Source organism: Gopherus evgoodei, chromosome 4, assembly GCF_007399415.2.
Source record: "Gopherus evgoodei ecotype Sinaloan lineage chromosome 4, rGopEvg1_v1.p, whole genome shotgun sequence".
Taxonomy (NCBI): Eukaryota; Metazoa; Chordata; order Testudines; family Testudinidae; genus Gopherus; species Gopherus evgoodei.
This window is the reverse complement of record NC_044325.1, coordinates 150,528,114-150,554,729: the sequence shown is the minus strand read 5'-3', so window position 1 is coordinate 150,554,729 and position 26,616 is coordinate 150,528,114. Positions and strand designations below refer to the sequence as shown.

At 55.1% G+C, this 26,616-nt stretch overlaps 3 protein-coding genes across 6 annotated transcripts; 1 reads left to right on the top strand and 2 right to left on the bottom strand.

Moving 5' to 3' along the window:
• Positions 1–1,726: 1,726 nt before the first annotated feature.
• On the top strand, positions 1,727–11,807 carry BTBD18 (BTB domain containing 18). The gene is made up of 4 exons (XM_030561884.1): positions 1,727–1,781; positions 2,295–2,431; positions 5,420–5,586; positions 8,273–11,807. Exons 3-4 carry the CDS (start codon positions 5,460–5,462, stop codon positions 10,330–10,332), a joined length of 2,187 nt encoding a protein of 728 aa, XP_030417744.1. The 5' UTR covers positions 1,727–1,781; positions 2,295–2,431; positions 5,420–5,459; the 3' UTR covers positions 10,333–11,807.
• Positions 11,808–12,077: 270 nt separating this feature from the next.
• On the bottom strand, positions 12,078–16,424 carry SELENOH (selenoprotein H). 3 transcript variants are annotated; one of them, XM_030561892.1, is made up of 5 exons: positions 15,415–16,424; positions 14,561–14,724; positions 14,061–14,206; positions 13,436–13,553; positions 12,078–12,356 (listed from the first exon to the last, which is right to left on the bottom strand). In XM_030561892.1, the coding sequence occupies exons 1-4, from the start codon at positions 15,436–15,438 to the stop codon at positions 13,453–13,455; spliced, it is 435 nt and encodes a 144-aa protein (XP_030417752.1). In that variant the 5' UTR covers positions 15,439–16,424; the 3' UTR covers positions 12,078–12,356; positions 13,436–13,452. The 3 variants fall into 3 exon arrangements, with proteins under 3 accessions (XP_030417752.1, XP_030417753.1, XP_030417754.1); XM_030561893.1 differs by having other exon boundaries at positions 12,079–12,353; positions 15,415–16,423; XM_030561894.1 differs by having other exon boundaries at positions 12,079–12,356; positions 15,341–15,437.
• Positions 16,425–16,640: 216 nt separating this feature from the next.
• TMX2 (thioredoxin related transmembrane protein 2) lies at positions 16,641–26,301 on the bottom strand. 2 transcript variants are annotated; one of them, XM_030561885.1, is made up of 8 exons: positions 26,093–26,301; positions 23,895–23,955; positions 23,398–23,511; positions 19,633–19,709; positions 19,331–19,437; positions 19,051–19,116; positions 18,397–18,526; positions 16,641–17,906 (listed from the first exon to the last, which is right to left on the bottom strand). In XM_030561885.1, the coding sequence occupies exons 1-8, from the start codon at positions 26,279–26,281 to the stop codon at positions 17,748–17,750; spliced, it is 903 nt and encodes a 300-aa protein (XP_030417745.1). In that variant the 5' UTR covers positions 26,282–26,301; the 3' UTR covers positions 16,641–17,747. The 2 variants fall into 2 exon arrangements, with proteins under 2 accessions (XP_030417745.1, XP_030417746.1); XM_030561886.1 differs by lacking the exon at positions 16,641–17,906 and having other exon boundaries at positions 18,434–18,526; positions 19,062–19,116.
• Between the last annotated feature and the right edge of the window lie 315 nt (positions 26,302–26,616).

The window sequence follows — 26,616 nt, the reverse complement described above, 5'->3', positions numbered from 1 at the left end:
GAGGGGATTCAGGGTGCGGGCTCTGGCTGGGTGGCACTTACCTCAGGCAGCTCCCGGTCAGTCGTGCAGTTGGGCTAAGGCAGGCTCCCTACCTGCCCTGGCTCCGCACTGCTCCTGGAAGCAGCTAGCATGTCTGGCCCCTAAGCAGAGGGGTCAGGGGGCTCAGCGCCATGCACGCTTCCTGTGCCCACAGGCGTCACCCCCACAGCTCTCATTCAGGGCCGGTGTAACCACTAGGCGATGCTCTGGAGGGAGGTGAAGGGTGGGTGCAAGGTGGAAGTTTCGCCTAGGGCACAAAATATTCTTGCACCGGCCCTGCTCCCATTGGCTGTGGTTCCTGGCCAATGGGAGCTGCGGAGCTGGCGCTTGACGTGGGGGCAGTGCACGGAGCTTCCTGGCCGCCCCTGTGCCTAGGGGCCAGACATGCTGGCCACTTCCAGGAGTTGCGCCTGGACTACCGACTGGACTTTTAACGGCCCAGTCAGCAGTGCTGACTGGAGCCACCAGCGTCCCTTTTTGACCGGTTGTTCTAGTCGAAAATCAGACGCCTGGCAACTCAGTGACCCATCTTGTCAGAGTCACAAATAGAGCCATGCTCAGCAAGTGCGGGGAGGCTGCGGGTCTGTAAGGGGAATGTTGTGCTCCTTCTGTATGGGCACTGATGGAACCAGTCCAGAGATTAAGTTTTGGGACAAGGGCAAGGAATTCCCCATGTGCTTGATTGTGTATTGACATGGTGGTGATGGCCAGAGCGGGCGCTGCCAGGCAGGCCCGGTCATTGAGGTGGGTCAGGGATCCCCCTTGTGCTATGGACATGGCGGTAATGGCCAGGCTGGGCGCTGCCAGGCCGGTATAAGAACCTAAGAACGGCCATACTGGGTCAGACCAAAGGTCCATCCAGCCCAGTAGCCTATCTACCGACAGTGACCAATGCCAGGTGCCCCAGAAGAAGTGAACCTAACAGGTTCGGTGATTGGGATGGCTCAGGGATCCCCCTTGTGCTATTGACATGGTGGTGGTGGGCTCTGAATGGCCAGGACCAGTGACTGGGCTCTGGATCTGCAGCATCATAAGCCCCAAGCGTTCAAACGCCATGAGTCAGGTCTCCAAAATCATAAGATTGGCCTAAAAATCCTGAGTTGTAGATTTTAAATCCACGCAGTCTGGTTTCATTTTCTCTGCTTTTAGGTGTTGGAGCCTTGCAAGTGGGAGTCACGTTTTCGAGCATTTGTGCACAACCATAAGGGCTAGAAATGAAATGTGAACTGAGAGTCTTGCAAAAATCACGGGACTCCAGGAGCTGGGTCTTTAAGTGAGACTCCCGAGCTCTGGTGGGTTGGGGCTGGCCGGGAGCAGGAAGTCCTCATTTGGCTTCAGGGGACCGGGGACAAGCGGTTTCGGTTGCCAGGGTGGGCACTGACGGGCAGGGGCTGGGATATGGGCGGGGCCTGGAGCTCCCCGGCTCACTCGGTTGAGATGCCGCAAACTCCCCCTCTCCCACCCGCCATTCTCCTCAGGGGCAACGGCGCCTTTCGAACTCCTCCCGCCAAAACACCGCCTCCGCTGTGATTGGCCGGAGGGCCTGGCCAATGAAAGGGCTGTTACTGGCGTCGGTGGGGAGGAGGAGCCACGTTCCTGCCCGGGGAAGGTTCTATTGGGGGCGTGGCGCGCGCGTGCAGGCGCTAGGGAGGGGCTCGTGCTGAGTGTTGCCTGAGCTGGAGTTTGCAGGAGCAGCAGCAGCAGCAAAAGCAAAAGCAAAGGGGTGCTGCAGAGAGGAGTCGGTGGGCACCCCGGGTACTGTTCAGGAGGCAATTGATTGGGGTGCAGGGAATAGAGCATGTCTCAGTCCGGGGAGGGAAATGGAGCCCCCCCTTAGTGGGGGGGACTGGTGGGGGAAGGAAGCACCCCCCCCCCTTAGTGTGTGAGGGGAAATGGAGCTCTCCTTAGTATGTGTGTGAGGGGGCAACTATGGGGGAAATAGAGTCCTCCCTTGTGTATGAGAGGCAGCTGTGGGGGGAATTGAGCACCCTTAGTGTGTGGGGGCCAATAATGAAGAGGGAATGAACCCCCTCAATGCAGGATCAGGGTGGTGTACCGGAGTGGAGAAGGAATATGGATATTTTTGGAGTAGCTGCTAATGGTTGTGAGGGGAAGCCCCTTGCATGGATGGCAACTCTCTGAGCAATGTATTGTGTATTTGGAGAAGGGAGGGAGGGGTCTGTGGCTAAAAGAATGTCAGGATCCTTTTGCCTCTTATGCTGAAACATCCATGTTTCTTATCTGTGTCTTGGCAGCACCTGTCCCATCTCTGGCTGGCTCCCATCCTCAATGCTGCCACCGCACTCGGGTGGCTCTTAAGATTCCTAGTGTTTGGCAGCCCACCCCCAGCTTTCCAACATCCCTGTGCACACTCCATTAACCTAAATAACAGGTACCCCATTACTGTTCCTCCCTTCCTCAGCAGCAGAAAGGGGGTGGGGATCTGGATGAGGCAATTTATCCCCTAAAGAAAATAAGCAGGGGTTGGTGGTAACAAACCAGTGTCTAATTACATCTCAGCACTGAAGGTGTCGACACTAAAATGTGAGGGGAGCTTAGGACTTGTCTGTGTTAGAGGTTTGCTCCAATTACAGACATGGGGGTAGTTGCACTGGTAAAGCCATGAGAGGAAGGATTCTCTAGTGGTTAGGACACTAAATTCCCTGCTCAGCCACAAACCCCGTGTGACCTTCGGCAAGTGACTTAGGCTTTGTTTACACTACAAATGTAGATGCTTACTACAGCAACAGAAGGGGGTTTTTCATCGCTGTAGTAAATCCACTTCCTCAAGAGGCGGTAGATAGGTTGATGGAAAAATTCTTAGATTGGCTTAACTATATCTCTGGCGTGTGAATTTTTTTATATCACTGAGCGACATCGCTAGGTCCACCTAAGTCTTAGGTGTGGCCTCAGCCTCAGTTTCCCATCTGTACAATGGGATAACCTCACAGGTATATTGGGAGGTTGAATACAATAAAGATTGTGAAGCAATCAGATATTGCTATGATGGGGCCGTGTGAGTACTGGGGATAAATAGTTTGTATGGGTAGAGCTTATCCCCTGTTTTGAGACCAGGGGAAGCTGAACCAGCAACAATGGAGGCTTATAGTGGTTCGCCCTGCCTACAATATTTACACTATTGATCAATCTATCCGGGGCTTGTCTATGTGGGAAAGTCTTGCCAGTTATACTAATGTAGTTATTTTGATGATGTGCCCTGTGTAGACTGTGTATTCCTGCATAAAAGTAACTTTTTTTTGGTTTAAGCAGGAACACCTTCCTAAACAACATAAGCTAAACTGAACAAAGGGCACCCTCGCACCAGAATAAGCCATTGTCCACACACAAAAGTATCAATTTAACAATACCAGTGTAGTTAAAGCAATACAGACCCCTTGTGGGGATGCCTTTATGCATAATGGATAGAGCACTGGACTGAAACTTGAGAAATCTGGGTTCTATTCCTGGTTCTGCCACTAGCCTGCTTCGTGACCTTGGACAAGTCGCTTCACCCCTCCGTGTGTCAGTTTCCCCATCTGTAAAATGGGGTTAATGATACTGACCTCCTTTGAGATCTACTGATGAAAAGCCCTGTATAAGACTACCCATTAGTATACCAGTATAAAGTGCTTGTGGCTATTCCTGTGTGGGAAAGGGAATAAGCTATACAGGGAGAACTGCATCCATGCTAGGTATTGTCTCGGTATAACGCTGCCAGTTAAAAAAAAAATCTCACCCCTGCCATGTACAAAAACTGTAGAGCAGCCCTTAAAGTGCCCTCGCGTGCACCAGTTTTAATTATATAACTGGTATAACTATGCTGGTTTAAATTCACACCTTGGGATACAGCAGAAAACTTTCCCTTGTAGCCAAGGCCTTAGTTAATTGCACAGCCTCCAATACTCTAGTATCCGAGCACCTTTAATGTATTTGTTCTCACAACACCCATGTGAAGTTGGGCAGCGCTGCTGTCCCTATTGTATCGATGGGGAACTGATGTACAGAAAGGCTAAGTGATTTGCCCAAGGTCACACCAGGTGTCTGTGGTAAAGCAGGGAATTGAACTGGGTCTCCTCTGTCATCTGGATATGCCCTGTTGGCAGCAGCATGGGCATTATTGTAGACCTGCTTGTGTTTTTGCCCCTGAGCCATCTGACTTACTTCAGAACAGAGTTGTGATGGTGGCCAACCTTAGTGCTCCCACCGCTGCTAGGGTCGGTGGAGCAGTGGTGGTGTTAGACAAATGACTGGAGAATTGCCTGCAATTCAGAGTGTAGACAAGGCCATATAGGTAAAGGTCCATATCCTACTTGCAGTGATGGAGCCATTCTCCCTGTCCTGTTCCCTGATGCTCTGAAGCCAGCTGTTCCCTGCCCCAGTCGGGGGCTGGTTTGGAATCAGCTCTAGAGAGGAAGTTCTCTATCCCATTCGCTAATTCCCCAAGCCAAGTCATCCACTTCCTCACCGAAGGGGGGTGAGAGACTCCACATGGCAGTCTGTGAGCTGTCCAGTTCCCCCAACCCTGAGCTGGATTGGAACCAGTGCCCATTGGTGACTGATTCCCTAGCTGTTTCCCCAGTCCCCTGAGCTGGCTGGCTGGGTGCCAGTGACCCAGTGGTGATAGGCTGTGTACTGAATTATGGAAAAAATATCATATTTCAGTACCATTCAGTGCTCCGTGCCCTCTGCTACTTAAATATATCAACACTGCCTCAGGGAAAGTAGCACATGGATAATACATAGATTCCAAGGCGAGCAAGGATCATTGTGATAATCTGGTCTGAGCTCCTGTATAATGCACGCCAGAGAATTTCCCTGAATTAATTCCTGTTTGAACCAAAACAGATCTTTTAGAAAAACATCCCCTCTTGAATTAAAAATTGCCAGTGGTAGAGAATCCGTCACAAGGCATAGTAGGTTGTATCAATGGTTAATTGCTGTTAAAATTGTCCAGTCTGAATTTCCTAGCGTCCACTTCCAGCCATTGGAACTTATCAGATCTTTGCTAGATTGAAGAGCTCTCAATTATCAGATTTTTGGTCCCTGGGCAGTTCTCATAACCTGCAATCAAACCACCCTTTAACCTTCTCTTTGTTAAGATAAATAGATTTTGCTCCTTGAGTCATTCACTCTAAAGTGTATTTTTCCATTCCCTTAATCATCCTTGTGACTCTTCACCGACTCCTTCCCGATTTATCATTGAGCCAGGAATAAAATGGTTTATAACACTCACTGTCCTTCCAGGGGGAGATGGTTTGGCAGAAGCCTGCGTAGGCTCACTTCCTGCTTCCAGTCTTTCACTTTTAGGACTACCAAATCCACCAAGGGAGCTCTGCTAGATAGAGCCTACTGCGTTCCCAGGACTGTGTTCCGTTTGCAGGGAATCTGGTGTCTGGTAACAAGAGGGAGGCTCTGCTGACATGTGCTCCCCTGTGGCTGGTTCTAAGATTCTCTATCGGAACTCCCGCCTCCTGCGCATGGCGTTCCTGCAGCTCCATCGCCAGCAGAGGGCAGATGTATTCTGTGATGTCATCCTGCAGGCAGAAGGTAACCTGAAAGAGGACAGCGGATGGGTACCCACCATTCTTGTATCTGGGGCTGAATTGTCACCTTGCCCATGCTCTTAATGATGTGATTTCAGGTACATTTCCGTAGAATATTAATTATCCATAAGTATGTTGTTACATTTTAACATAAAGGGCGCTATATGTTCGCTCAGCCCTTAGCTTCGCCGTTTGCAGTGGCTGTTGTATCATTGGGGACCGTGATACTGCTGTGGCCTGATGTGATAGGTGGCACTGATGGGCTTGATATGGTTGGGAATCATAAGTAGAAAAAGGTCTGCACAAAAGTGGAAGTACTTCCAAAGAGGTTTTGCAAATAGCAGCCTTCCTACATGGCGCCAGATATCTGTCAGCAGACATATGGAAATTAAGTGTACATCCTTGACTGGAGCATTGTGAGACCATTTTATATGAACTCTGCCCTCAGCTGCTTCATGTTCAGCTGACAACTTGAGCATATTTTGGTCTGTGAAAGTCTCTGACTCATTAATCAAACTAATCTTGAAGCTTCCTGATTTGTTAAGTGTGGGGGCGATTGTCTCACTAATAATTTGTAAGTGTCTTGTTATTCTGTTGAAACTTTTATTGGGAGAGGGGAAGTTTCAAGCAACAGCGTCGTATCTCATTGCATCTATAAGCAAGGTCCCCGCTGCTCTACAAAGTTTAATTCTTTTAATATTCACTGGAAGTACCGTCTTTGTCTGCTGCTAAGTGTCTTGGGAGTGGCATCCTTCGAATTAGTGAGGCTTCCATATGCTTCCCTGGACCTTTGTTTCAGAATCTGACTTTTAGCAGATGGTGCACAGAGTGTGAACTAAGACCCAGGACTCTAGTTATGGACATGAGAGAGCGTGTGTGTTTGGGGAACGTGGCCATGCATCTCACGGTCTTGATCATACTGTATATTGTTTGTTTCTGTATGTAAGGAAGCTTTTATTTCTTGCTGGCTGGTAGCTTTGGCTGTGTCCGAATGGAACTCCAGAGACACATAAACCAGCTGTTCTGTAGCTAGAGACATGCCTGTCAGTCTTTCACTGAAATAACATTTGCCCTGATGTGCCAATGCTCAATGTCCTCTTTCTTTTGAAAGAGGAAATTAAATGAAAAATAAAATCCCTCCTTTACGATAACATCCTGGTTGAAGTCTGAAATACTGAAAACTCTGGCAGCATTGAACCTTCCCCTATAGTTCTCCACCCCTTCTGGAGGGGAGGGTATGGAGCAACTTTGAGGCTGCATGTCCCTGCTGCTAGCTGTCTCCTAAAGAACCAAAGATGGGTGCAGCCAAGATGGCCATCCTTACAGTATTCCAAGCTGCTCTGAGTAGCAGAGCTAGGGAGAGGCTGGGTTGGGGGTGCTGGCTGCATTCAAGGCAGCAAGAGAGGCACCCAGAAAAGTGGATACATTCTCAATAAAGTCCCTGCTCCTCCAGGGCACAGGTCTTTCTGAGACTCCCCTTTGTGGATAGTCACGAGACTGCTGGATTGGACCCAAATCTTTGGACCCCCACATGCTTTCCAGCCCACTGGGTCTGGGCAGAGTCCAGACACTCTAGGTCTGGCCTCTTAGGCACAATCCTGGGACCCCAATCTCATCCAGTATTCCTCCTTGGAATGTGGGACCCTGCAGCCCAGACCCCGGGACCAGTGCTGAACCACCCAGGCCTCCCTAATAGCTTATGCATGCTCTCCCCAAAGCCCCACCCTCACGGTGGCTTCCTTGCATAGTTTCTCTTCAGGGACCATGTGTCATGGGATAGAAAAGAGATACAGAGAAAAGTGTGGGTGGCTTGTTTTTTTAAAGGAAGCAGACAGCTTAATTTTATTTCGAGTTGGGTCTGTTAGTTTTATTTGGCTGTCGATGCAGTTAATTGGAGCAGTGGAAGGAACCTCAGAAATAAAAGCATCCCCTTGAAATACCCTCCGCTTAGTATTAAATGGAAGCACGGTCTTTGCTACTAAGAAGTGACTCGGGGAGTGGCATTCTTTGTCGGAGGTGGGGAGGAAGGGCTGGAGAGGGGGCCATGGAGATATGATCTCTCCACAGACAAAAATGAAACCAAATCCCAGCATAAGCAGGCTGAGTTAGAGCTGCCTCAGGAACCATAATGAAGTGTTGCCAACTCATGTGATTTTCATCATGAGTCTTGCAATATTTGGTGTTTTTCTTATAGCCCTGACTGTGGGAATTGGAAGACAGTAAGAGAATCTTGGTGCTTTAATTATTTTTTTTGAAGTATATTTCTAGCCTTCCTTGTGCTTGTGGAAGAAAGCTTGAAAAAGTGAAGCAAGGACCCCCGAAAGGTTCTGAAATCAGAAGGCAAATAAAAATAACGATTTTAAGCCAACTTTTTTTTTAAGCCATGGTTTCTGGGGTGGGGTCCAACTCCTGATTTTTGAATTTTTGTGGGTTGGCGATACCACGGCTTTGGGGTAGTTAAAATGTGAACTGCCCTTTTGCATAACTGAGGTTTATTAATACTGAATAGAGCAGAGCCGAGCCCCACACAAGGCAGGGTTCTTGAGAGGAGGCATATTCGGGGACTGGAGCAGCACAGAGCAGGCCAGCCCAAACCTAATAAAGCAGCATTGTTAAAGGGTAGTGGTAGCTAATGCTGTAGCGGAACCTAGCTAACCTATGACACTGATGGTCCACTCCTTTGTTTGCAGGAGAGGCTGTACCAGCTCACGGCTGCATTCTCTCCGCCTGCAGTCCCTTCTTCATGGAGTGCCTGGAAAGGCAGATGCCCTCCAAGGGGTGCAAAGTGGTGCTGGAGCTGCGAGGTCTGAAGATTGGGACACTGCGGAAGCTGGTGGATTTCCTGTACACCTCGGAGATGGAAGTGTCCCGGGAGGAGGCCCGGGATATCCTGGCTGCCGCCCGGCAGTTCCAAGTGGCAGAACTGGAGTCGCTGCAGCTGGAGGGCGGGAAGCTGGTGAAACAGGTGTTGGGTCGACGCTTGAATCGGAAGTGCTTGCAGCCGCCCAGCCTGGCTCCTATCTCTGCTAGGGTCGTGCTGCAGGCCTGTCCGCCAGCTCCCACCACCCCACAGACATTCCACCCGCTGGTGGCAAGCAAGCAACTTACGGCAAAGTCCCCAGGTGATGGTGGGGTACGTGCCAGCAGCACCGCCTGTCAGGCGGAGAGTGCCAAGTATTGGGCGGCTGTAGTACCTCAGAATGGGGGAGCCCAGCTGGGGATGCAGGGTGCAGTGGCTCCTGTGCAGCCCGTGGAGACTGGGAACATGAGAACCAAGAACCGCTCCTTGGGCTTAGACAGGAGCCTCAGTGTGGGGAGCACACTGGGCAAGGCTGAAGGATCACAGGGCAAGAGGAGCGCTGAGCAGGCCTTTCCCAGCGAGGGTTGCACCACAGACTGCTCACCACTGCCAAGGAAAATCAAGCTCAGCCGCCTGAAACTGCCACCTCCCCACAACGCCTGTGCCACGAAGGCACCCCCCACTGCAGCACCCAGCAAGACTCCCATGTCCATCCGGCGCCTCTGGCGGCAGAAGACCCCAGGCTGGGATGAAGCAGGTGGGCTAGAGCAGGCCAGCCCCTCTTGCCCTGCTGGCAGCCTCCCTGTGCCTCCAAAGACCAGCAACAGGAAGCGAAGCTCCAATGCATCGGCTTCTGGCTCGGACACTACCCCAGAGGAGGGGCATGTGGGTAGCGTGAAGCTCAGGAAGGTCGTCAACGGGAGTTGCTGGGAGGTGGTACAAGAACCACCAGCCAGGGAGCCCCAAGGAGCCCCAGTGACCATGGGAGAGACAGGCACCTCCCGTGTGGCTTCCCCGCCCAGCTCCAGACCGCACAACTTTACGTGCAGGCCAGAGCTGCCAGAGACACGGGCAGCCAGCTCCACTGACCTGCTGGCTGGAAGGCTGGAGGCTGTGCCGCTTCCTGAGCAGGTGACGGTAGAACAGGGGCCCTCAAATGGGAGAGGAGGCTGCAGGGACCCTTACGAGCTGGACATGGCAGCACTGGAGCCCTTGAGTGAGGATGAGGATTTTGGGGACTCAGCACCGCTGGAGCAGATGCTGGACCTGCTGCTATCAGACGGTGGCGTGGAGGGCCTGGGCACTGCTGGGCCAGGAGGGACGGCAGGCTGTGCCTCTTCCATGGGCCCCTCACGTGGGCCAAATATGACACCCGTGGGTGCTGAGGCAGCAGGCGAAGAATGGCATCCCCCAGAGGTGCAGCTGTGGCCAGAGTGGGATGACCTAGGGAAGGGCCCCCTGCCAGGATGGGAAGTGGGGGGTGGTCACTCCGCCCTTAGCACTGCAGATGGGGATTCCCTGGGGCAGCCTGTGGGTGGCCATCTTGCACCCAGGAGGGCTCTCTCCAGTGGTCGCCACCCCTCCTCATGCAGCCCAGTGCCCCTGGCACCCACCAGCCCCCAGACTCCTCAACACCCGCAGCTGGCAGCTGGCAGCAGGAAGGCTCAGTCGGCTCATATTCCTGTGGAAGACAGCACGGAGAAAGGGCAGGGACTCTGCACCACCCAGGCTGCTGGGATGGAGACAAGGCCCCAGTTTCAAGCACCCTGGGGGCTGCCCCGAAGCAGCCCAAAGCATGGCCCTTTGGATCATCAGCCGCCAGACAGTCCAGAGGGCGACGAGATTGACATCATGGCCGGCGCTGAGGAGGCTCTGGTACCTGCTGGCATCACCTGCGTCAGGCCTGACCCCTCCTCGGAGTCTGATGAAGACGTGGACATTCTGAATTAGTGGTTTGTAGCAGAGGGGGAGGGAGTCTAGCTCATGGGAGCCATCACAGCCAGCTGGCAACTGAGGTGTAACTGTCAGAGCTGAGACTGACTATGGGAAGCTGCTAGTGACAAAATGAATCAGGTTGTTGGAGCGGGGAGCTCTGTAGAGCCTGATAGTGGGAAGAGCTCTCCCACTGCTGAAGGACTCTGCAAGTAGGGGTCAGGGATCAGTTGGCGGGCACAGCCAGGATGGAGGTGCAGCATCCCCCACCCCATTAATTCTGGGATGGGGCTGAGTCATACACACGGATGTCACTGGGATTTAAACAAGAAATGCACTGGTCACTTGAACGGGGTGGCCCCAGTGTTACCTACTTCTTTGTTGCTGGAGCTCTGCTGACCTCTGTGGTTGAATAACCTTATACCACTGCTTCAGTTCTGCTGAGCAGCCTGTGTTTGGAGGGGAGGGGGCTGGAAAGGATGGAAAGAGAACAACCCTTCCCAGTGATCTGAAGCTTCCTCCCCCCCCCCCCCCGCCCCATTGTGCTAGGAAAGAGGGCCGAGGGGCTGCACCTGTTGAAGCAGCTTTTCCTGCTGTCACAGGCACTATCAGACCCACTGACATTTTGTTGATGTACAAGGCAGAGTTGTGTGGGTGCAGCGAGAGAAGGGAATGAATGGGCCCAACATGGATCAAATGGTGGAAGTATCATTTGGGGGTGGTAGTCAGCACCCCTGTGTGTTGTAGAGTCTCATTAAAGCTGATGCCACCAGTGCTCTCAGCTCACACTCCCACCTCTCAGTGCTGGCACCCAGGATAGGCCTTGCCTAATTGTCTTAATCATCTTTCCTGCCCCTGTTGTGCACTTAGCTTAAGCTTTTTCCTCTACATTTATGTACGTAAACATCTTAACCTTCCTAAGCCCAGCCATGGGGACACAGGCCACGGGTGCTGGTGGAGCACTGTTAGGAGCTCTTAAGGCCAAGACTCTAGTTTTGCAAAATATCTGGCCAGCAGTGGTACCTGTCTCTGCCAGAGTCATGGCTATCTCAGGATCAAACTCCACTCCTGCCTGGCAATGCCATAGCACAAGCCTGACCCTCATTTCCCATTATCACATTGCTGCCCCATTGACCTGTTGTGCATCTCATCCAGAGTTGATGTTCTCCTGTTATGACCCAGCTCCCCTTTCTTCCCTGCTGCTTTCCACAGCACACGTATCCCTCCACTGACAAAGAACACCAGCTCCATAGATATTAAGTGCTCGTCTTCACATATCACTGTCCTAATGAGAACATCTGTTATCCTTAACATCAGCATGTATTTTCATCCCCCATCCAGGAACCATGTGGGCTTTGTGCCATGCTCCCTCCACTTCTCTCACTGCAGGGATTGACCACCTGCTCCAGCAGCCCCTTTGGCAATGGACAAGACAGGTGATAGCAAAGAGAGGTTGGAGCGTGAGGCTTGTTTGAAATAAATAGTTCGTTGTATTTGCCTCTTGTTTGTTCTGCTGGATTTGCCCTGTTACGTGGATTGCACCACCCTGCTTTCCTAGCCGTGCAGTGCAAGCTGCCAGGAGCCATTTCCTCCCTCCTGCAGGGAGCGGGACACCTGGCAAGACTCCTAACAGAACACATGAGTATGTCCTTGAGTGGGGCTCTCCATTGATGGCTGCAAGCTGTACAACATAGTGGGAGGAGAAGGTGCAGTGCAGCTGACCAGCCTGCTGAGTGACCTCTGAGCCATTGCCCCACCTTACTGCCACTTACAAAAAGTTTTTTTTAGAAGCTTTATTACAAAAAAGTCTAACCCCAAACCAGCGAAAGATCATCTGCTAAGGTAGGCCAGAGGATGGTTGTGGGAACAGAGCAGAAGCGAAGGACAGTGTGGCATCATCTGGCCCACCACTCCCCGTGGGAAGAGCTGCAGCATCAGAGACATGACTGAGGTTTGGCCATTGACCTCTCCCCCCACTTCATCATGCCTCATCATGGATGCTCCGGACCACGCCAGGAATGGATGGGTCCCAGACCCAGCTGCTGGGATGAGAAAGAGGTGTCAGCCCTGGCTGTTCACACAGGAAATGACATACAGCCACCTCATACCTGCACTAAGCATCCAGTCATTTGGTCCCAAAACACTGACCTGCATTCGCCTCGTCGGCTAGAGGTGGTCACCCGTAAGCCAGAGACAAGCCTGTTGACTTAAGGGGTGACAGCTCTTTGAGAGGAAGGATGTCCAGAGGCTAGTGTATGAGCCCAGCACTTGGATTCTCAGGTGTGTTGTGATACACTCATAATCTTAGCCCCCGCCCCAAATAAAAGGCTCCCACTATGGGGGAGAGACTATGCAGGGTCTGGATGAGGTGGATGGGGATTCTGCTCAGCAGCTGGAATACAGAGCATGGCGCTTACGCACCTGCCCTGCCCTCTCTGCTTATATGTGCCTGCTTCCTCCTCCCCACCAGAAGGCATTTTTGATGGATCCAGCCCTACTTCCAACTCCAGGAAATGAGACACTTCCCCCTCACAGGAATAGCCAACACAGCCTGGACTAGGTTTTACTCTCTAGGTGTTCTGGGCTTGGAATTGGCAGAGGCTCCAACGACAGCTGCATTCTCGTATCCCTAGCGCTAGCCTGCTAACAAGTTCAGCATGTCCAGTTAAGGCAACATGCTCTGTAGCAGGTATTCGATTTGACACGGGTACAGAAGTGACCCCAGGTGCATGAAGTTGGATCTGCTGTCTTTAGTGACAACTATGTGTTTTGGCTCCATTAGCTCTGCAGAGACACCACCGCTGGTGAGCACAAGCTCTGTTCCTCCTCATGCATCATGTGCTGGCCCTGACACTAGGGCTTGGCTACAGAGGGCACGGAAGTGGCACAGGGGTCGTTCAGAGTGTAGTTTGCTCTGCAAGACCTTTATGACTGGCCATGGTGCAGGAGAAGGAAACCCAGCTTGACTTGTGGAGCCCAGGTGGTGCTGGCAATTAAAGCACAAGCTGAGGGGATTTGTGCTGGAGTCAGACACAGATCTCAACCATACTAGTTGTTACAGTCACTTCTCCCCTCCTCCCTCTGATTTACAGTGGCCAGCCCTGGAGCAGAAATAACTCACCTCTGTGCAGCTCTGCTTCAGACCAAGCTGCTCTTCAGCATGTCAGCCACCTTCTGTGGCTCAGGGAACTTGAGCTTGCGAGGTGGTCCTTTCTTAATGCCGCTCCACAGCTCCACCGCTGAAACCCCAACAACAAGGCAGGAATGGTTATGGGTGGGATGCTACCCATCGGTTTGTGTTGCAGTAGACCCTAGAGACCCTCTACTGAGCGAGATCACGGGCCCCTACTGTGCCAGGTGCTGCACAGACACACCCCCGAGTGAGTTCAGGGCCCCCCTTAATGTATGAGGTGCTGCACAGACCCCTACTGACCACATTCAGGGGCCCCCCAATGTACCAGAAACTGCACAGACTCCTAGTGAGGCACAATCTGCCCCCTAGAGCTCTGAACAGGGTGGGAGAAAGGGATACAACATATGCACTTAGGAACCTAATCATGAAGTAGCTCACTGCATGAGGAGCTCACCATGTCTGCCCAGTTTGGGACAGGCTATCTCACAAAGCAGCGTGTGAGCATCCCTACCCCCCTGTGCAGTCACCCAGACAGTTTTCTCTGGTGCCGCCCTGCCCCCCCAAATCATTGCACCCTGACTGAGCACTGCTCTACAGAAACGCCAGCACTTACTTCTTCCATCCTCCTTCACCAGGGACACCTCGAAGCTGTTCCTGCGTGGTGTCTCGGGGTTGATCACCACCACCACGTTGGTGACGGTGCGGCGCAGCGCCTGGCTCACGGCATCGGCATTGCGCCCGTAGACTCGTCAGCTCTTACTGCCGGGAAGGTGAGGGGTGATGGGGGTCAGTGGGGCTGGGGGTCCTGCTAGCAGGCCTCCTGCAGAGGCATTAGCTGAGCAAACCAGCCCCATGTCGAGCAATGCCAAACTCCCAGCACAGCCCAGTCTTATCCATGACCACATGCCCCAACCCAGTGCCCGTTTCTCCTCTGGAAGTGTCTCAGACTGATTCCCCCCCAAGGTAATCCTCCCCTTCCTCTCCACAGTCAGGCCCCCTCCTGCCAGCTATTGGCACCCATCCACCACTTGAGCATTCCTGGTGTCTTCCACAAGGACACGAGCCTGCTGGAGCTTAAAAAACACCCACTCTCTTGCACTGGCCAGTACTCACCAATGCTCAATAACCACACGTGGGCCCGGGCCCTGACTTCCCTCACCCCGTGACCTCTTTGGCTGCGTATCGGCACTGCCATTCGCCTTCAGGTCCTCGGAGTTCACAGCCTTTGCCTCAGGCTCCTTTGCCTTCCTCTTCCTCGTTTTGGGGGCCATCGTGCTCTGGGAGAATAAACAAGAGCCCCTTACCAGGCATCTCTGGGTAGTTTTCAATCCAGACGGGCTGTTTTTGGAACAGATCTGCTCTGGCTCAAACAGGAGTTAATCCAGGGAAGTTCTCTGGCCTGGGTTATTCAGAGGGGGTCAGGATACATAATCACAGTGGTGCCTTCTACCCTCAAGAGGCAGGACCACAGGACCCTTCCACCCAGGCACAGAAATCACTGAGGACGTGGCACGAAGTTGAGAGACTTTCAAGGGACAGTGAAAACCAAGAGGCAGGAGGGCGAGAGGACCAGAACAGCAAGGGCAGGGGAGATAATACAGGGCGGCGGCGGCAAGGGGCACCAGCATGTATGCAGGGCAGGATGGAGGGGCACCAACAAAGCGAAAGAGGCAAGGGACTAGATGGACGGGGGCACCGCTGGGATTACAGGGCAGGCTCGAAGCGCACTATGTAAAGCCGCCCCTTCCCCACTTCCTGCACCTGAGCGTCCCAGCGCTGGGGGTCCCGGCGGATCAGCCCCTCTCCCAGCAGCGGAGCCCCCAGGCCCACACAACAGCCTCACGGAGGGCAGCACAGACACAGGCCCTGCCCACAAACAGCCCCACAACCTACCGCCTCCTCCCCAGCGAGGGCCCAACGCGGATCCCCGGCACAGCCACGCGGGCCAGCCAGCCACAGGAACTTGCCTGCTCCCAACCATGTGGCACCATAGAGGGGAGACGGGGAAAATAAAGGTGGGGAAAGGCATCAGCTGAGCCAGCCCGGCCTTTGCCCCTGGTGCAGCTGAGCGTGATCAGAGCGGTTTCAGGCTCCCGCCAGGGCAACGTTGTACTGAAAACACGTGCAGCGGTTTTAACGGCACAGCCTCCTCCCCCCGCCCCTTCTGCAGGATGGTTCCTGCCGGAATTTGTTACACAACGTTCAGAATATTAATGAGGCTTCTTTGCAGCCAATCAGAGCTCAACCTGGGTTACTGCGACGGGTCTCAGCCCAGCGGAGTTTCCCCGCACAGTGGCGTGACCAGAAGTCCCGATTTTATAGGGACAGTCCTGATATTTGGGGTGTTGTCTTAAACAGGCTCCTATCACCCCTCACCACCATCCCAATTTTTCACATTTGCTGTCTGGCCACCTTACATCACAGGGCAGATCCCAAGGGCTCAGCTGGGACTCCAGCAACCTGAGCAAGCAGGGCTGCAAGTGTCCTGCAGGGACCTTGGTGCTGCAAGCTTCCTTACAGCAGTGCCCCACAGGGACCTCACCGCTGCGAGCTTCTCACAGCAGTACCCAGCCAGGACCCAAGGAACATCAGCTTCCCTACAGCAGTGTCCAGTAGAAACCTCAGTGCTGCCCTGCTATCTCCAGCAGTGTAAGTTTCTTCACAGTACACGCACACACATGCTGTGGCCATGCAAGCTTCCTCCCAGCAGCCGTTAAGCGCCTGTGAGCAGCAGGGGGCACCGGGGCCTTCCGAGTGTATTGGACCTGACTTGTAGGAACAGGCAGTATTGGCCTGTCACCCCTGCTGGTGGTTCTCAGCACTGAGCTGCCAGTAAGGCCGTCCCACCGCACCAGCCAGGGAGTCCTGATGCAGACCTTTCAGACCAGTTTGCAGCCTAGCCCCAACACCCCTCTGGGGCCCCTTCCTCCCACCCCCAGGCACTGAGCTCAGAGCAGGGCTAACCCCCCAGGATAGGAACCCTAGAACATATTCTTTAACTGGGCTGCAGCGACCACCACAGCTCACCTGCAGCTGGAGGCAGCTCCCTGGAGCCACAGCTGGCCTGCTGAGACCAGCAATGGCTGAGTGAATATCCACCCTTTCCCAGGAGCCAGGACCCAGTGAGATGGGAAGGGAGGGTTCATTCTTAGCTTGGTTTATTACAGACACTGGCACAGGAAGATGATTAACAGAAGCATGGAGTGTTTGTCCTAGGAGCCACAGCTGCTCAGCCACCACAAATTCCTCTCCTCTTCGTGGCTGGGATGAAAAGCCCCTTGCTCTGATTCAGGAAGGGTGGTGCCCCAGGCAGCTGCAGGCACAGAAATGGCGAGCCCTTCTAGGGCCATCCAGTCAATTCCCCCCTCCAGCTCGCAAGTTCAGGTGCTATGCTCAGCTTGGCACCTGCCCTCCTTGCCCCACAAGCTGACTTCTGGCACTTGAAGAGTTAAACCAAGACCAGCTAGAAGGAAGGGAAAGGAAACTAGTAGGGGTCGGGCTGCTCAGGGGGGAAGAGCAGAAGTCAGGTACTGGCCAAGAGTCCTCCAGAGCAGCAGAGTCCAGTTCCCACCAGCCCCAGGCTGGGATGAGAGTTATATGCTCAGGCTGCTCTGCCACCCCCAGAGCAACAGAGTCCAGTTCCCAGGCTGGGATGAGAGTTATATGCTCATGCAACTCTGCCACCCCCAGAGTGGCACATACTCTCCAGCTCCTCCCCCCCAGCCACTGGGTTAGCCAACAGCCCTGCCAAGCGAGCCCTGGGGGAGAACGGGGACCTGACCTACACCCCACCCATGCACCACATGGCTGGGAGAAGTCCCGTACACCTACTTACCCCACACAGAAAAGCAGGGAGGAGAGAATATCTTCCAGGAAGAAGTGGTTGGGCCCATCAGCAATACACCCCCACCCCAAGCTGGCTCAGGTCAAGTCAACACTCCTCACCCACACCCCCACTGGTTCCATTCAACTGGGGAGGGGGCACCCTCAAACTCAGCTGCTCCAGAGTCCTAAGGGAATTGTACCCCCAGCCCCTGCTGGACCAATCACTGCCCCCCCTTGCAGCCAATCAGCAGTTCTTGAAGTGATGCCAGAGAGGAACAAAATAAGAAGATGCCACAGAGACATGAGCAGCCCCCTGGAGAGCTGGGGCATGGCTAAGCCCCAGGGGGTGGGTGGTGACTCCCTCATGCAGCTCCCCTCATCACCACGGCACTGTCTTTGAGACAGGTTGTGCTGGGCACCATGGAACAGCTGCCAGGAGAGGGCGGGGGTGGCTACAACAGGGAGCAAGGCAGGTCTATTTCTCCTTCTTGCTCTCGCCGTTGGGGAGCTCCGTGCTGGCTGCCAGGGGATCGTGCTGCTCCGGTGGCTCCTTGGGCCCCTCGTCTCGCTGCTTCGACAGTTTCTTGGCCTTCTGGTACAGCTCATTCAGGCTGAACTCCCGGATCACGTTCTCCTGTGGCACAGAAACAGACCTCAGCGCATGCCCTGCCACCGCCTCCTGCGAGCCCACTGCCAGAGTCTGCTGCAGGCAGCACAGGAGGAAGGGGGCAGCACCATAGGTCTGGCCAGCTGCTGGCAGGCTAGGGGTGAGGGGATCCCTCAATGCACTGCAGGCTGGGTACAGATTGCCCAGAGTCATGTCACAGTAGGGAACAGGGAGCTCCGGCAGGGGGTGAGGGGGCAGCAGGATCCTGATAATGAGCAGGGGAGCTTCCCAGCCACCAAGAGGAGAATTCTATCCTGTGGAGCTCAGCAGGGGAAGGACCCAGCAGAGGATGGCCCTACCCAGCCCACGGCTGGGGCAACGGAGCCAATGCCCCAATGCTCAGGGAAGAGCCCGATTGAACAGGCAGAGCTGAAGCTACACAGCTCCTACAGCAGCCCAGGAAGGGCCGTGGATTACACATGCCCCTCACCCTATAGGGTGCCCCCATGCACCCCACCTCAGAAAAGGTCCAGGAGACAGCCCGGCCCTTCTTGTCAATCTGCGGCCGGCGCATCACCTCCTTCCCGCCCTGGAAGAGGATCAGGGTGGGCAGCTGCTTGGTGAGGGGTGAGGTGCTCACTTTGTACCTGTGGGGATGGACGGACAGAGTGACCCCTTGGAGCACCAAGTGATCCCAACCCCTCTCCCCACTCACTCTTCAGGCTCTGCATTGCTCTTTCCTTGCCCCTAGACACATCCACCTCCTGGCCCCCCAGGAAAGGGGGACACAATGCTTCCCGGGCAATAACCCCCACCTCAATCCAAACTAACAGGACGGTCTCGGTGGCTGCGCATGGGGGTCAGCAACATCCCCACGGCTTGGAGCCAGCAAGGAGGGACGCAGAGCTCATTCCTTCAGGACCTCTCTGAAGCAGGGTTAGGCAGGGAGTAGACTACCCAGGGCCACTGGTTCCCAACACAGCCATAGCCCTCCAGCGGATCCCAGCAGAGAGGAGACGCCCGGCGTGAAGCAACGACCCTCAGCATCCTCATGGCTGGGCTGCTGCTGAATCAGCTGGGGCGGGATGGGCAGTGGAACTAGCCCACTTTTGCCCACCTTGCGGAGGCATGAGACTGAGCTAGTTACTCATGGCAGCCTGGACCTGCTCACCTGGTGCTGACATCAGGGTAGCGGCCCACGTCCACCTTGCCGAAGTTGAGCCCTGTGCAGTTGTACCTGGGTGGGGGAGGGGGGAGAGGCAGTTAGCGCAGGAAGATCCCAGTGCATGGGAGGGGAGCGTGGGGGCAAGAGGAAGTGGCTGGGCTGAATCCTCCCCCACAAACCCCAGCTGGGTCAGCTCCATTCCCTGCCCCCGAGGCAGTCTCAGCCCAGGGGGTGGCAGGGGTTCCCCCTCCCCTACTCACCGAATTACAGCCTGGGCACCACTCACTTGAGAGACAGGTCGGCGTAGATGGGCGCGAACGACTGGCATTCATTGGACCAGTTGGCAAAGAACTCCACAATCCAGGTCACCCGCTTGTCCCGCTCCAGTTCCTCCTGTGGCACAGGCAGAAGGGTCATGCCCCACCTGCGACCACAGGTACCACAGCCCCAACTCCGCCAGCCCAATGGCCCCTCCCTGGGCTGCAGGTCAGGGCAGAGATCAGCAACTGCAGGCTAAAGTTGGTTCCCAAGCCAGAGCAGCCCATGTGTGAATGGTGCCCTGGGGGCTATGGGGCAGCCGATACTCACGTCAATGGTTTTATCGCTGAAGTATTTGATATACTCTGGGCCCAGGTACAGAGGCGGCTTGCAGGTCATCAAGAACACTGAAAGGACACACACATCACAGCATGAGTCACTGCACCCTGTACAACCCCCCACACCAGCAGCTATTTACTCATCAACCCAAAACCTGGGCTTAACATAGACTCACCCCCAGGTGAGGAGTCAGGCCTGCTGTGACTGGCTGCACTTTGGAGGCTTGGACACAGATTTGGTAGAGGGGGCAGGGAGCCCAGGCAGGCATAGAAATCAAATGTTCGGTTTCCAGGACTAGGCTCCTTGCTCGGTGGCCTTACGGGAAGGATGGATAAAGCATCTCATGCTGGGTTCCTGCCCTAGTGGATGCGGGAAGCTATAGATGTGATGTACCTGGATTTTAATCAGGGTTTTGACACTCTCACATGATGTACTCCTAAGCAAACTAGGAAAATGTGGTCTAGATGAAATTGTAATAAGGTGGGTGGCCAGCTGGTTGAAAGCGCACACTCAAAGAACGGTCATCAATGGTTTGCTGTCAAACGGGGAGAGCCTACCTAGTGGGGTCCCGCAGGGGTCAGTCCTGGGTACAGCCGTATTCAATACTTTCACTAAAGCCTTGGAAGTGGAGCGGAGAGTATGCGTATAAAATCTGCAGTAGGAACCAAGCTAGGAGGGACTGCAAGCATGTTAGAGGACGGGATTAGAATTCAAAATGACCTTGGCAAACTGGAGAATTGGTCTGAATTCAACATGGTGAAATTCAATAAAGACAAGTATTACACACAGGAAAGGGGGAAAAAAAAAATCATTTGCACAACTACACACTGGGGAAAAACTGGCTAGGAGGCAGCACTGCTGAAAAGGATCTAAGGGTTACAGTGGATCACAAATGGAACACAAGCCAAAAATGTGATGCAGTGCAAAAAGGCTAATCTTATTCTGGGGTGTATGAATAGGGTATCGGATGTAAGACACAGCAGGTAAGTGCCCTGCTCTGCTTGGCACTGGTGAGGCCTCACCTAGAATCCTGTGTCCAGTTCTGGGTGCCACATTTTCAGAACGATAAGGACAAATTGTAGAGAGTCCAGAGGAGAGCAACAAAACTGACAAAGGTTTAGAAAACCTGAGAAACTGGGCACGTTTAGTGTTGTGAAAAGATGACTGGAGGAGGCGGGGGACCTAACAACCATCTTCAAATACACTGAGGGCTGTTATAAAGAGGATGGGGATCAACTGTTCTCCATGTCCACTGAAGGTAGAACAAGACGCAATGGGCTTCATCTGCAGCGAGGGAGATTTAGATTAGCTATCATGAAAAAACAAACTCTATGGGTAGGTAAGCTCTGGAACAGGCTTCCAAGGGAGGCTGTGGAATCACCATCACTGGAGGTGCTTAAGAACAGATGGGTCAAACACCTGTCAAGGATGGTCTAGGTTTACATGGTCCTGCCTCAGCACTAGGACTGGATTTGATGACTTCTCAAGGTCCCTTCCAGCCCTACATTTCTATAATACTAGATAGTTTTTCTATAGTGCTTTGCAGCAAAGGCTCTCAAAGCACTTTACGTTGGAAGTCAGTAGCAATCTCTCCATTGTGCAGATGGGGAAGCCAAGGCCCAGAACAAGGAAGTGACTTGTCCAAGGCCCCACAACAGGCCAGCCGCCAAGCAGGGGAGCAGGGAACAGAACTGAGGTCTGCTCCAGTGCTCTATCCACTAGGAAACACTACCTCCTTACAGTTCGAGCTCTCCAAATGTGGGTGGTTAAGCCAGACAGGGCATGCATGTGTTAGCAGGTGGGGAACAAGGGGATGGCATTGAAGGGCTGGAGGCTAGGGAGCAGTGGAAATGCACAAGGCTGCCAGTGGCTCCAATACTCACGATTGAGGCAAAGCTTAACACACAAGCTCACGCCCTGGCAAAGCAGGGAGAGTGGCTGAGACGCGGGGTGGGGAGGCTGTTTTATGGGTAACGGTGTAACATGTGGTACGTCGAGATAAGAAGCAATGTGTTTGCGTGGCAACACGGCTGTCCGAGTGGACACCACACAGCACGGGGAAGAGCTGGGCCTGCCGGGAACGACACTCAGCACTTTTCACTTGGAGAGCTCAAAGTACTGAAAAGGGAAGCGAGTAGGCAGAGCTCCCGGCCTAGCGCTGAGCCCACCAAGCCAGCCTGGCTCCCATGGCTAAAGGGCCCCATGTCCAGCAGGTCAGAGGGCTGGGTCTCACCCAGAGGAAGGCTGGAGGGAGAGGGAGCTCATCATAGTGAAGGCTGAAGTGAGTCTCCATTAAAAAGTGGGTATTGTTCACCCCTATCCCCCACAGGGGACCTGGGCACATCGCATCTGCCCTGGGGGTTTTACCGGGGATTTCCCCAAGCTGTTCCAGAGTCAGGACAGGATGGAAAGAGGCTGAATGCACTCACCCAGAAAGGGGTGGTGCGTCTCAGAACGCAGGGCTCAGCCAAGGGACAACAGCTGTGTTTCACTCTAAGGCGCACAGGGACACGGACTGTACAACGTGTGCGCTAACAGTCCACTCATGGCCCAGGACCTTGTGCTAGGGGCTGTACAAACCCAGAACCAGAGAACAATCCCTGTCCCACAGAGCTTGTGATCTACGACGAGGCCTGGGTAGAGGCAGGGAGCAATGAGTCAGAACTGACCAGCATGGTCGGCAGTGGTCTCTGCACACCAGATACCCAGCCTATGGCAAGTTGTGTGTGGGTTTCGTAGCAAAGGAGAAGCCTGAGGAGGGAGCTCTGTGAATGCTGATGGGGGACTCCTCCCAAGCAGGAGGGGCAGCAGGAGAGAAAGCATGAAGGAGCCTGTTTGAAAATGGAACAGCCAAGTGACGAAGGCTGGGACCACAGGCTGACTGGGGGCAGAACACCATGATTGCCTGTGAGAGGATAGGTGGGTGGGGACAGGTTGTGAAGGATCCTGAAAGTCGAGACCAGGTCCGTGTGCCTGGGGCACTGGGGAAAGGGGAGCCAAGACGACATGCAAGGAGAGGGGTGAAGCAGGCAGAGCGACAAGCCAGGAAGATGGTCTAAGCAGCAGCAGCCATGTGCACAGGCCCCTATTGCAGAGGTGGGACCCTGGCCTCGGCAGTTACTCCCCTCTGGGACAGGGGAGCACGAACAGCTTCCAGGCAAACAGTGCAGCAAGAGGGAGCCCGAGACCTTCCCTTGGGAAGTGACCAGGACCTCCCAGCCTAAAAGTGCGCTGCATTTAAAGAGCCGGTACATTCAGCGTCAAGGCTACACTTAACCCCCACCCCTGACATGCAAGGAGGCTCAGAGACCGTGCCCCTTATCTGAGATGAGGCTGTTTGGCTCTGGATGCTCAGCACCATAGGGCGTGTGGGATCGGAGATGCGGATGTGGGGAGGGATAGCTCAGTGGTTTGAGCATTGGCCTGCTAAACCCAGGCTTATAAATTCAGTCTTGAGGGGGCCATCTAGGGATCTGGGGCAAAAATCAGCACTTGGTCCTGCTAGTGAAGGCAGGGGGCTGGACTGGATGACCTTTCAGGGTCCCATCCAGCTCGATGAGATAGGTATAAATTATGCAGAAACTGGGAAAGCACACTGATGTCTCAGTAACAATCCTCTCTCCCATTGTGTCTGGCTGGTCTAGTTAGATGGGCAGAGACCGTCCCTCACTGCACAGGCAGCACCTAGCACCATGGAACAGCGACAGACTCGATTCTCTACAGAGCCAGCCGTGTGTCCCCGAAGTGGCATCTCACCTATGCAGAGCGTCAGGTAGAGCAGCCCCATCCGCACATCCAGCCGGAAGAAGAGGATTACGTTGGCCACTTTACTGAACATGAAGATGTTCCCCAGGTGCTGATCCACGGTGACTGCAGGAGAGAGATGGGGATGATGGTCAGCCCCAGACAAATGCCTCAGTCTAGGAAGAAGCTGAGGTGCATGTGAAATGTCCAACACAGACTGTCCCCACCTCTCCTGTACCTGCCCCCTGGATTGACACCAACATACACTGACCCCATAACTTCATCGCACTCGCTTTGGGACAGAACTGCCCTAGGATCTCCCCAATCCTGCCATGTGATCTCCTCAGCCAGACCCACTCCAGACCTCCCTCCATGCTTCCCAAGCCAGAATCCTTGCTGGGGTCTGATATGGAGATCAAGCCTGCCCAGCCCTCCATGCCAGCCTAATGCTTGGAATTCTCGTCCCTTCATCTCCTGCTTGCAGAATAGTTCTGGTGGGGGGGACTCACTGGATCTGCGATTCTTCATCATCACGATGGCGCTGAGGAACATGAGGATCTCCACCTCCCGCTGAAAGAAAGGGTGGGGTAAGCATGACACCAACGCCGGGGGGGCCGGGCGGGGGGGGGAGTCAACATGGCTCAGGGAGGGGATACCAACCGAACCAATAAAGTACAGCGGGGAGAGCTAGGCAGAGCCACCAGGGCACAAAAAGGGGGATCCCAATCACAAGCAATAGCAGACTGAACCAAGGCAACATGGAGAGGCCATAGTACCGGAGAGGGGCTGGCTCTAACCTTGACTCAGCCTGGCACCAAGACCAAGAGCAGCTGCGGCAAGGAGCGGCAGAATCTCCCCTCCACCCCATGGATCTCCATGCAAAGCTACTGGGGCCTGTGAATAGCTACGGGACTCTGCTATGGGAGCTTCCCGATACTCAGCTGGAGCATAGGAATGCCAACCCATTGTCTACGCTGTCTCCCTCCCCTGCCCCCAGTCCACATTGCCTGCACTCTCCTCCCTTGCCCCCAGCCCCACCCACGAAGGGGAACTGCCAGGGGGACGCTGGAATACTGGGAGCAGGTGTGGTGTAACCTTGCACGAAGGACTTGAGCCCACCCTGGGAATTGGCTACAGTGGAGCGTGTCAGCCAGAAGCTGAGCTGGGATGTACCAACAGCCTCTGGGAGAGCTGAGTGCAGGAGTAATGGAATCACAAAGCACTGCAGGAAGGAAATGGAAATTGCACCTCACCCTATGCCAGCGGTTCCACAACTCTTTACCTTGCAGTCCTCACTGCCCTAGGTCTGTCTGTGCCACAGCTCCAGGAGGCTGGGACACAGAGAGGGGTTAGGAGGCCGGGGCTGGAGCTGGGAGGCACTCCCTCCTGGGGCTGGCCCAGGCCCCAGCTGCACTCCCCCCTGCACATTCCTCCACAGTTTGGGGACCTCTGCCAGAGGCCATCTCAGGACATTACTGGGATGCACGCGCAGGAGGAGGATGAAAGTACAGTGGAAAACCCTTAGTCCAGGCTGTCCCAGCACAGCGTGAGCATGGAGACCCTGACCCCAGGCCATACCACTGCATCACTAGGGAAAAGGGGGTGAATTTGGGTGCAAGGCTGGAAAAAAATCTCCCCAGCAGCTACTAGTCCAAGGACTTGCCCGGATGGACTCTCTCAGTGCCCCAAGCCATAGCCCATCTCTGGCTGGTGCCCCCCACCGCTTGGGCCTAAGACCCATCTGCTGGCTGGGCTCTGACACCCCATTGGAACCACCAAGGCAAGTGATACCAGGCCCGACCAAGCACCCTCGCCTGGGGCAGAGCTGTTCCCTTCTCCCTCCCCCGGAGTAAGGGAGGACACCAATCCAGTGCAGGGATCGGGGTGGGGGCGTGGTGTGTGTCTCCCCAGGACTCACCCAGTCGAAGTCGCGGGAGGGGGGTCCCGGGGGGGGGGGGTCGGGACTCACCCAGTCGAAGTCGCGGGAGAGGGGTCCCCGGGGGGGGGGGGTCGGGACTCACCCAGTCGAAGTCGCGGGAGAGGGGTCCCCGGGGGGGGGGGTCGGGACTCACCCAGTCGAAGTCGCGGGGGGGGGGTCCCCGAGGGGGGGTCGGGACTCACCCAGTCGAAGTCGCGGGGGGGGGGTCCCCGAGGGGGGGGTCTGGACACACCCAGTCGAAGTCGCGGGGGGGGGGTCCCCGAGGGGGGGTCTGGACTCACCCAGTCGAAGTCGCGGGGGGGGGGTCCCCGAGGGGGGGTATGGACTCACCCAGTCGAAGTCGCGGGGGGGGGTCCCCGAGGGGGGGTCTGGACTCACCCAGTCGAAGTCGCGGGGGGGGATCCCCGAGGGGGGGTCGGGACTCACCCAGTCGAAGTCGCGGGGGGGGGGGTCCCCGAGGGGGGGTCGGGACTCACCCAGTCGAAGTCGCGGGGGGGGGGGTCCCCGAGGGGGGGTCGGGACTCACCCAGTCGAAGTCGCGGGGGGGGGGGTCCCCGAGGGGGGGTCGGGACTCACCCAGTCGAAGTCGCGGGGAGGGGTCCCCGAGGGGGGGTCGGGACTCACCCAGTCGAAGTCGCGGGGAGGGGTCCCCGAGGGGGGGTCGGGACTCACCCAGTCGAAGTCGCGGGGGGGGGTCCCCGAGGGGGGGTCGGGACTCACCCAGTCGAAGTCGCGGGGCGGGGTCCCCGAGGGGGGGTCGGGACTCACCCAGTCGAAGTCGCAGGGGTTCCCGTCCTCGCGCTGCGTGGGCAGCCCCTGGCACAGCGGCGGCAGCTTGCGCACCAGCAGGAAGGCAGCGGAGAGCAGCGCCGAGAGCGGGTAGTAGGGCCGCGCCAGCCAGCGGCAGAGCCCGGGCACCGAGTAGAACAGCGCCAAGAGCGGGGCCAGGACCGCCATCTTCACCTACACCGACCGGCCTGCCGCCGGGGGACAACGGCGCAGGCACCACCGCTTCGTATTGGGCAACCATGACGCCAATCATAAGGAGGGCGAAGTCTGATGGGAGACCTCCATTCTCATTGGTCTCAGCTACTGCCACTCACTATCAGACACATCCGATTGGATATAAGAACGAAAAGGAGGCAGGTTCGCTAGAGCAAGGAAGAAATCAGATATCGAGAATTGGAAAGACGTGATTGCCAGACCTGGTTGTCATCATAGTGCGCATGCGAGAAACCAATCACGTCAGGGCTGAGTCCATGTACCTTTTTGTCCAATCAGAGGCACGCAAA

Coding starts and splice junctions, on each gene's coding strand:
- TMX2 (XM_030561885.1), bottom strand. CDS start 26,281: ATGGCGGTCCTGGCCCCGCTCTTGGCGCTGTTCTACTCGGTGCCCGGG. Junction 23,956..26,092: donor ACCCCTGCGACTTCGACTGG/GTGAGTCCCGAC, acceptor CCTTTCTTTCAG/CGGGAGGTGGAGATCCTCAT. Junction 19,438..19,632: donor TCAGCGATAAAACCATTGAC/GTGAGTATCGGC, acceptor CCTGTGCCACAG/GAGGAACTGGAGCGGGACAA.
- BTBD18 (XM_030561884.1), top strand. CDS start 5,460: ATGTGCTCCCCTGTGGCTGGTTCTAAGATTCTCTATCGGAACTCCCGC. Junction 5,587..8,272: donor TGTCATCCTGCAGGCAGAAG/GTAACCTGAAAG, acceptor CTTTGTTTGCAG/GAGAGGCTGTACCAGCTCAC.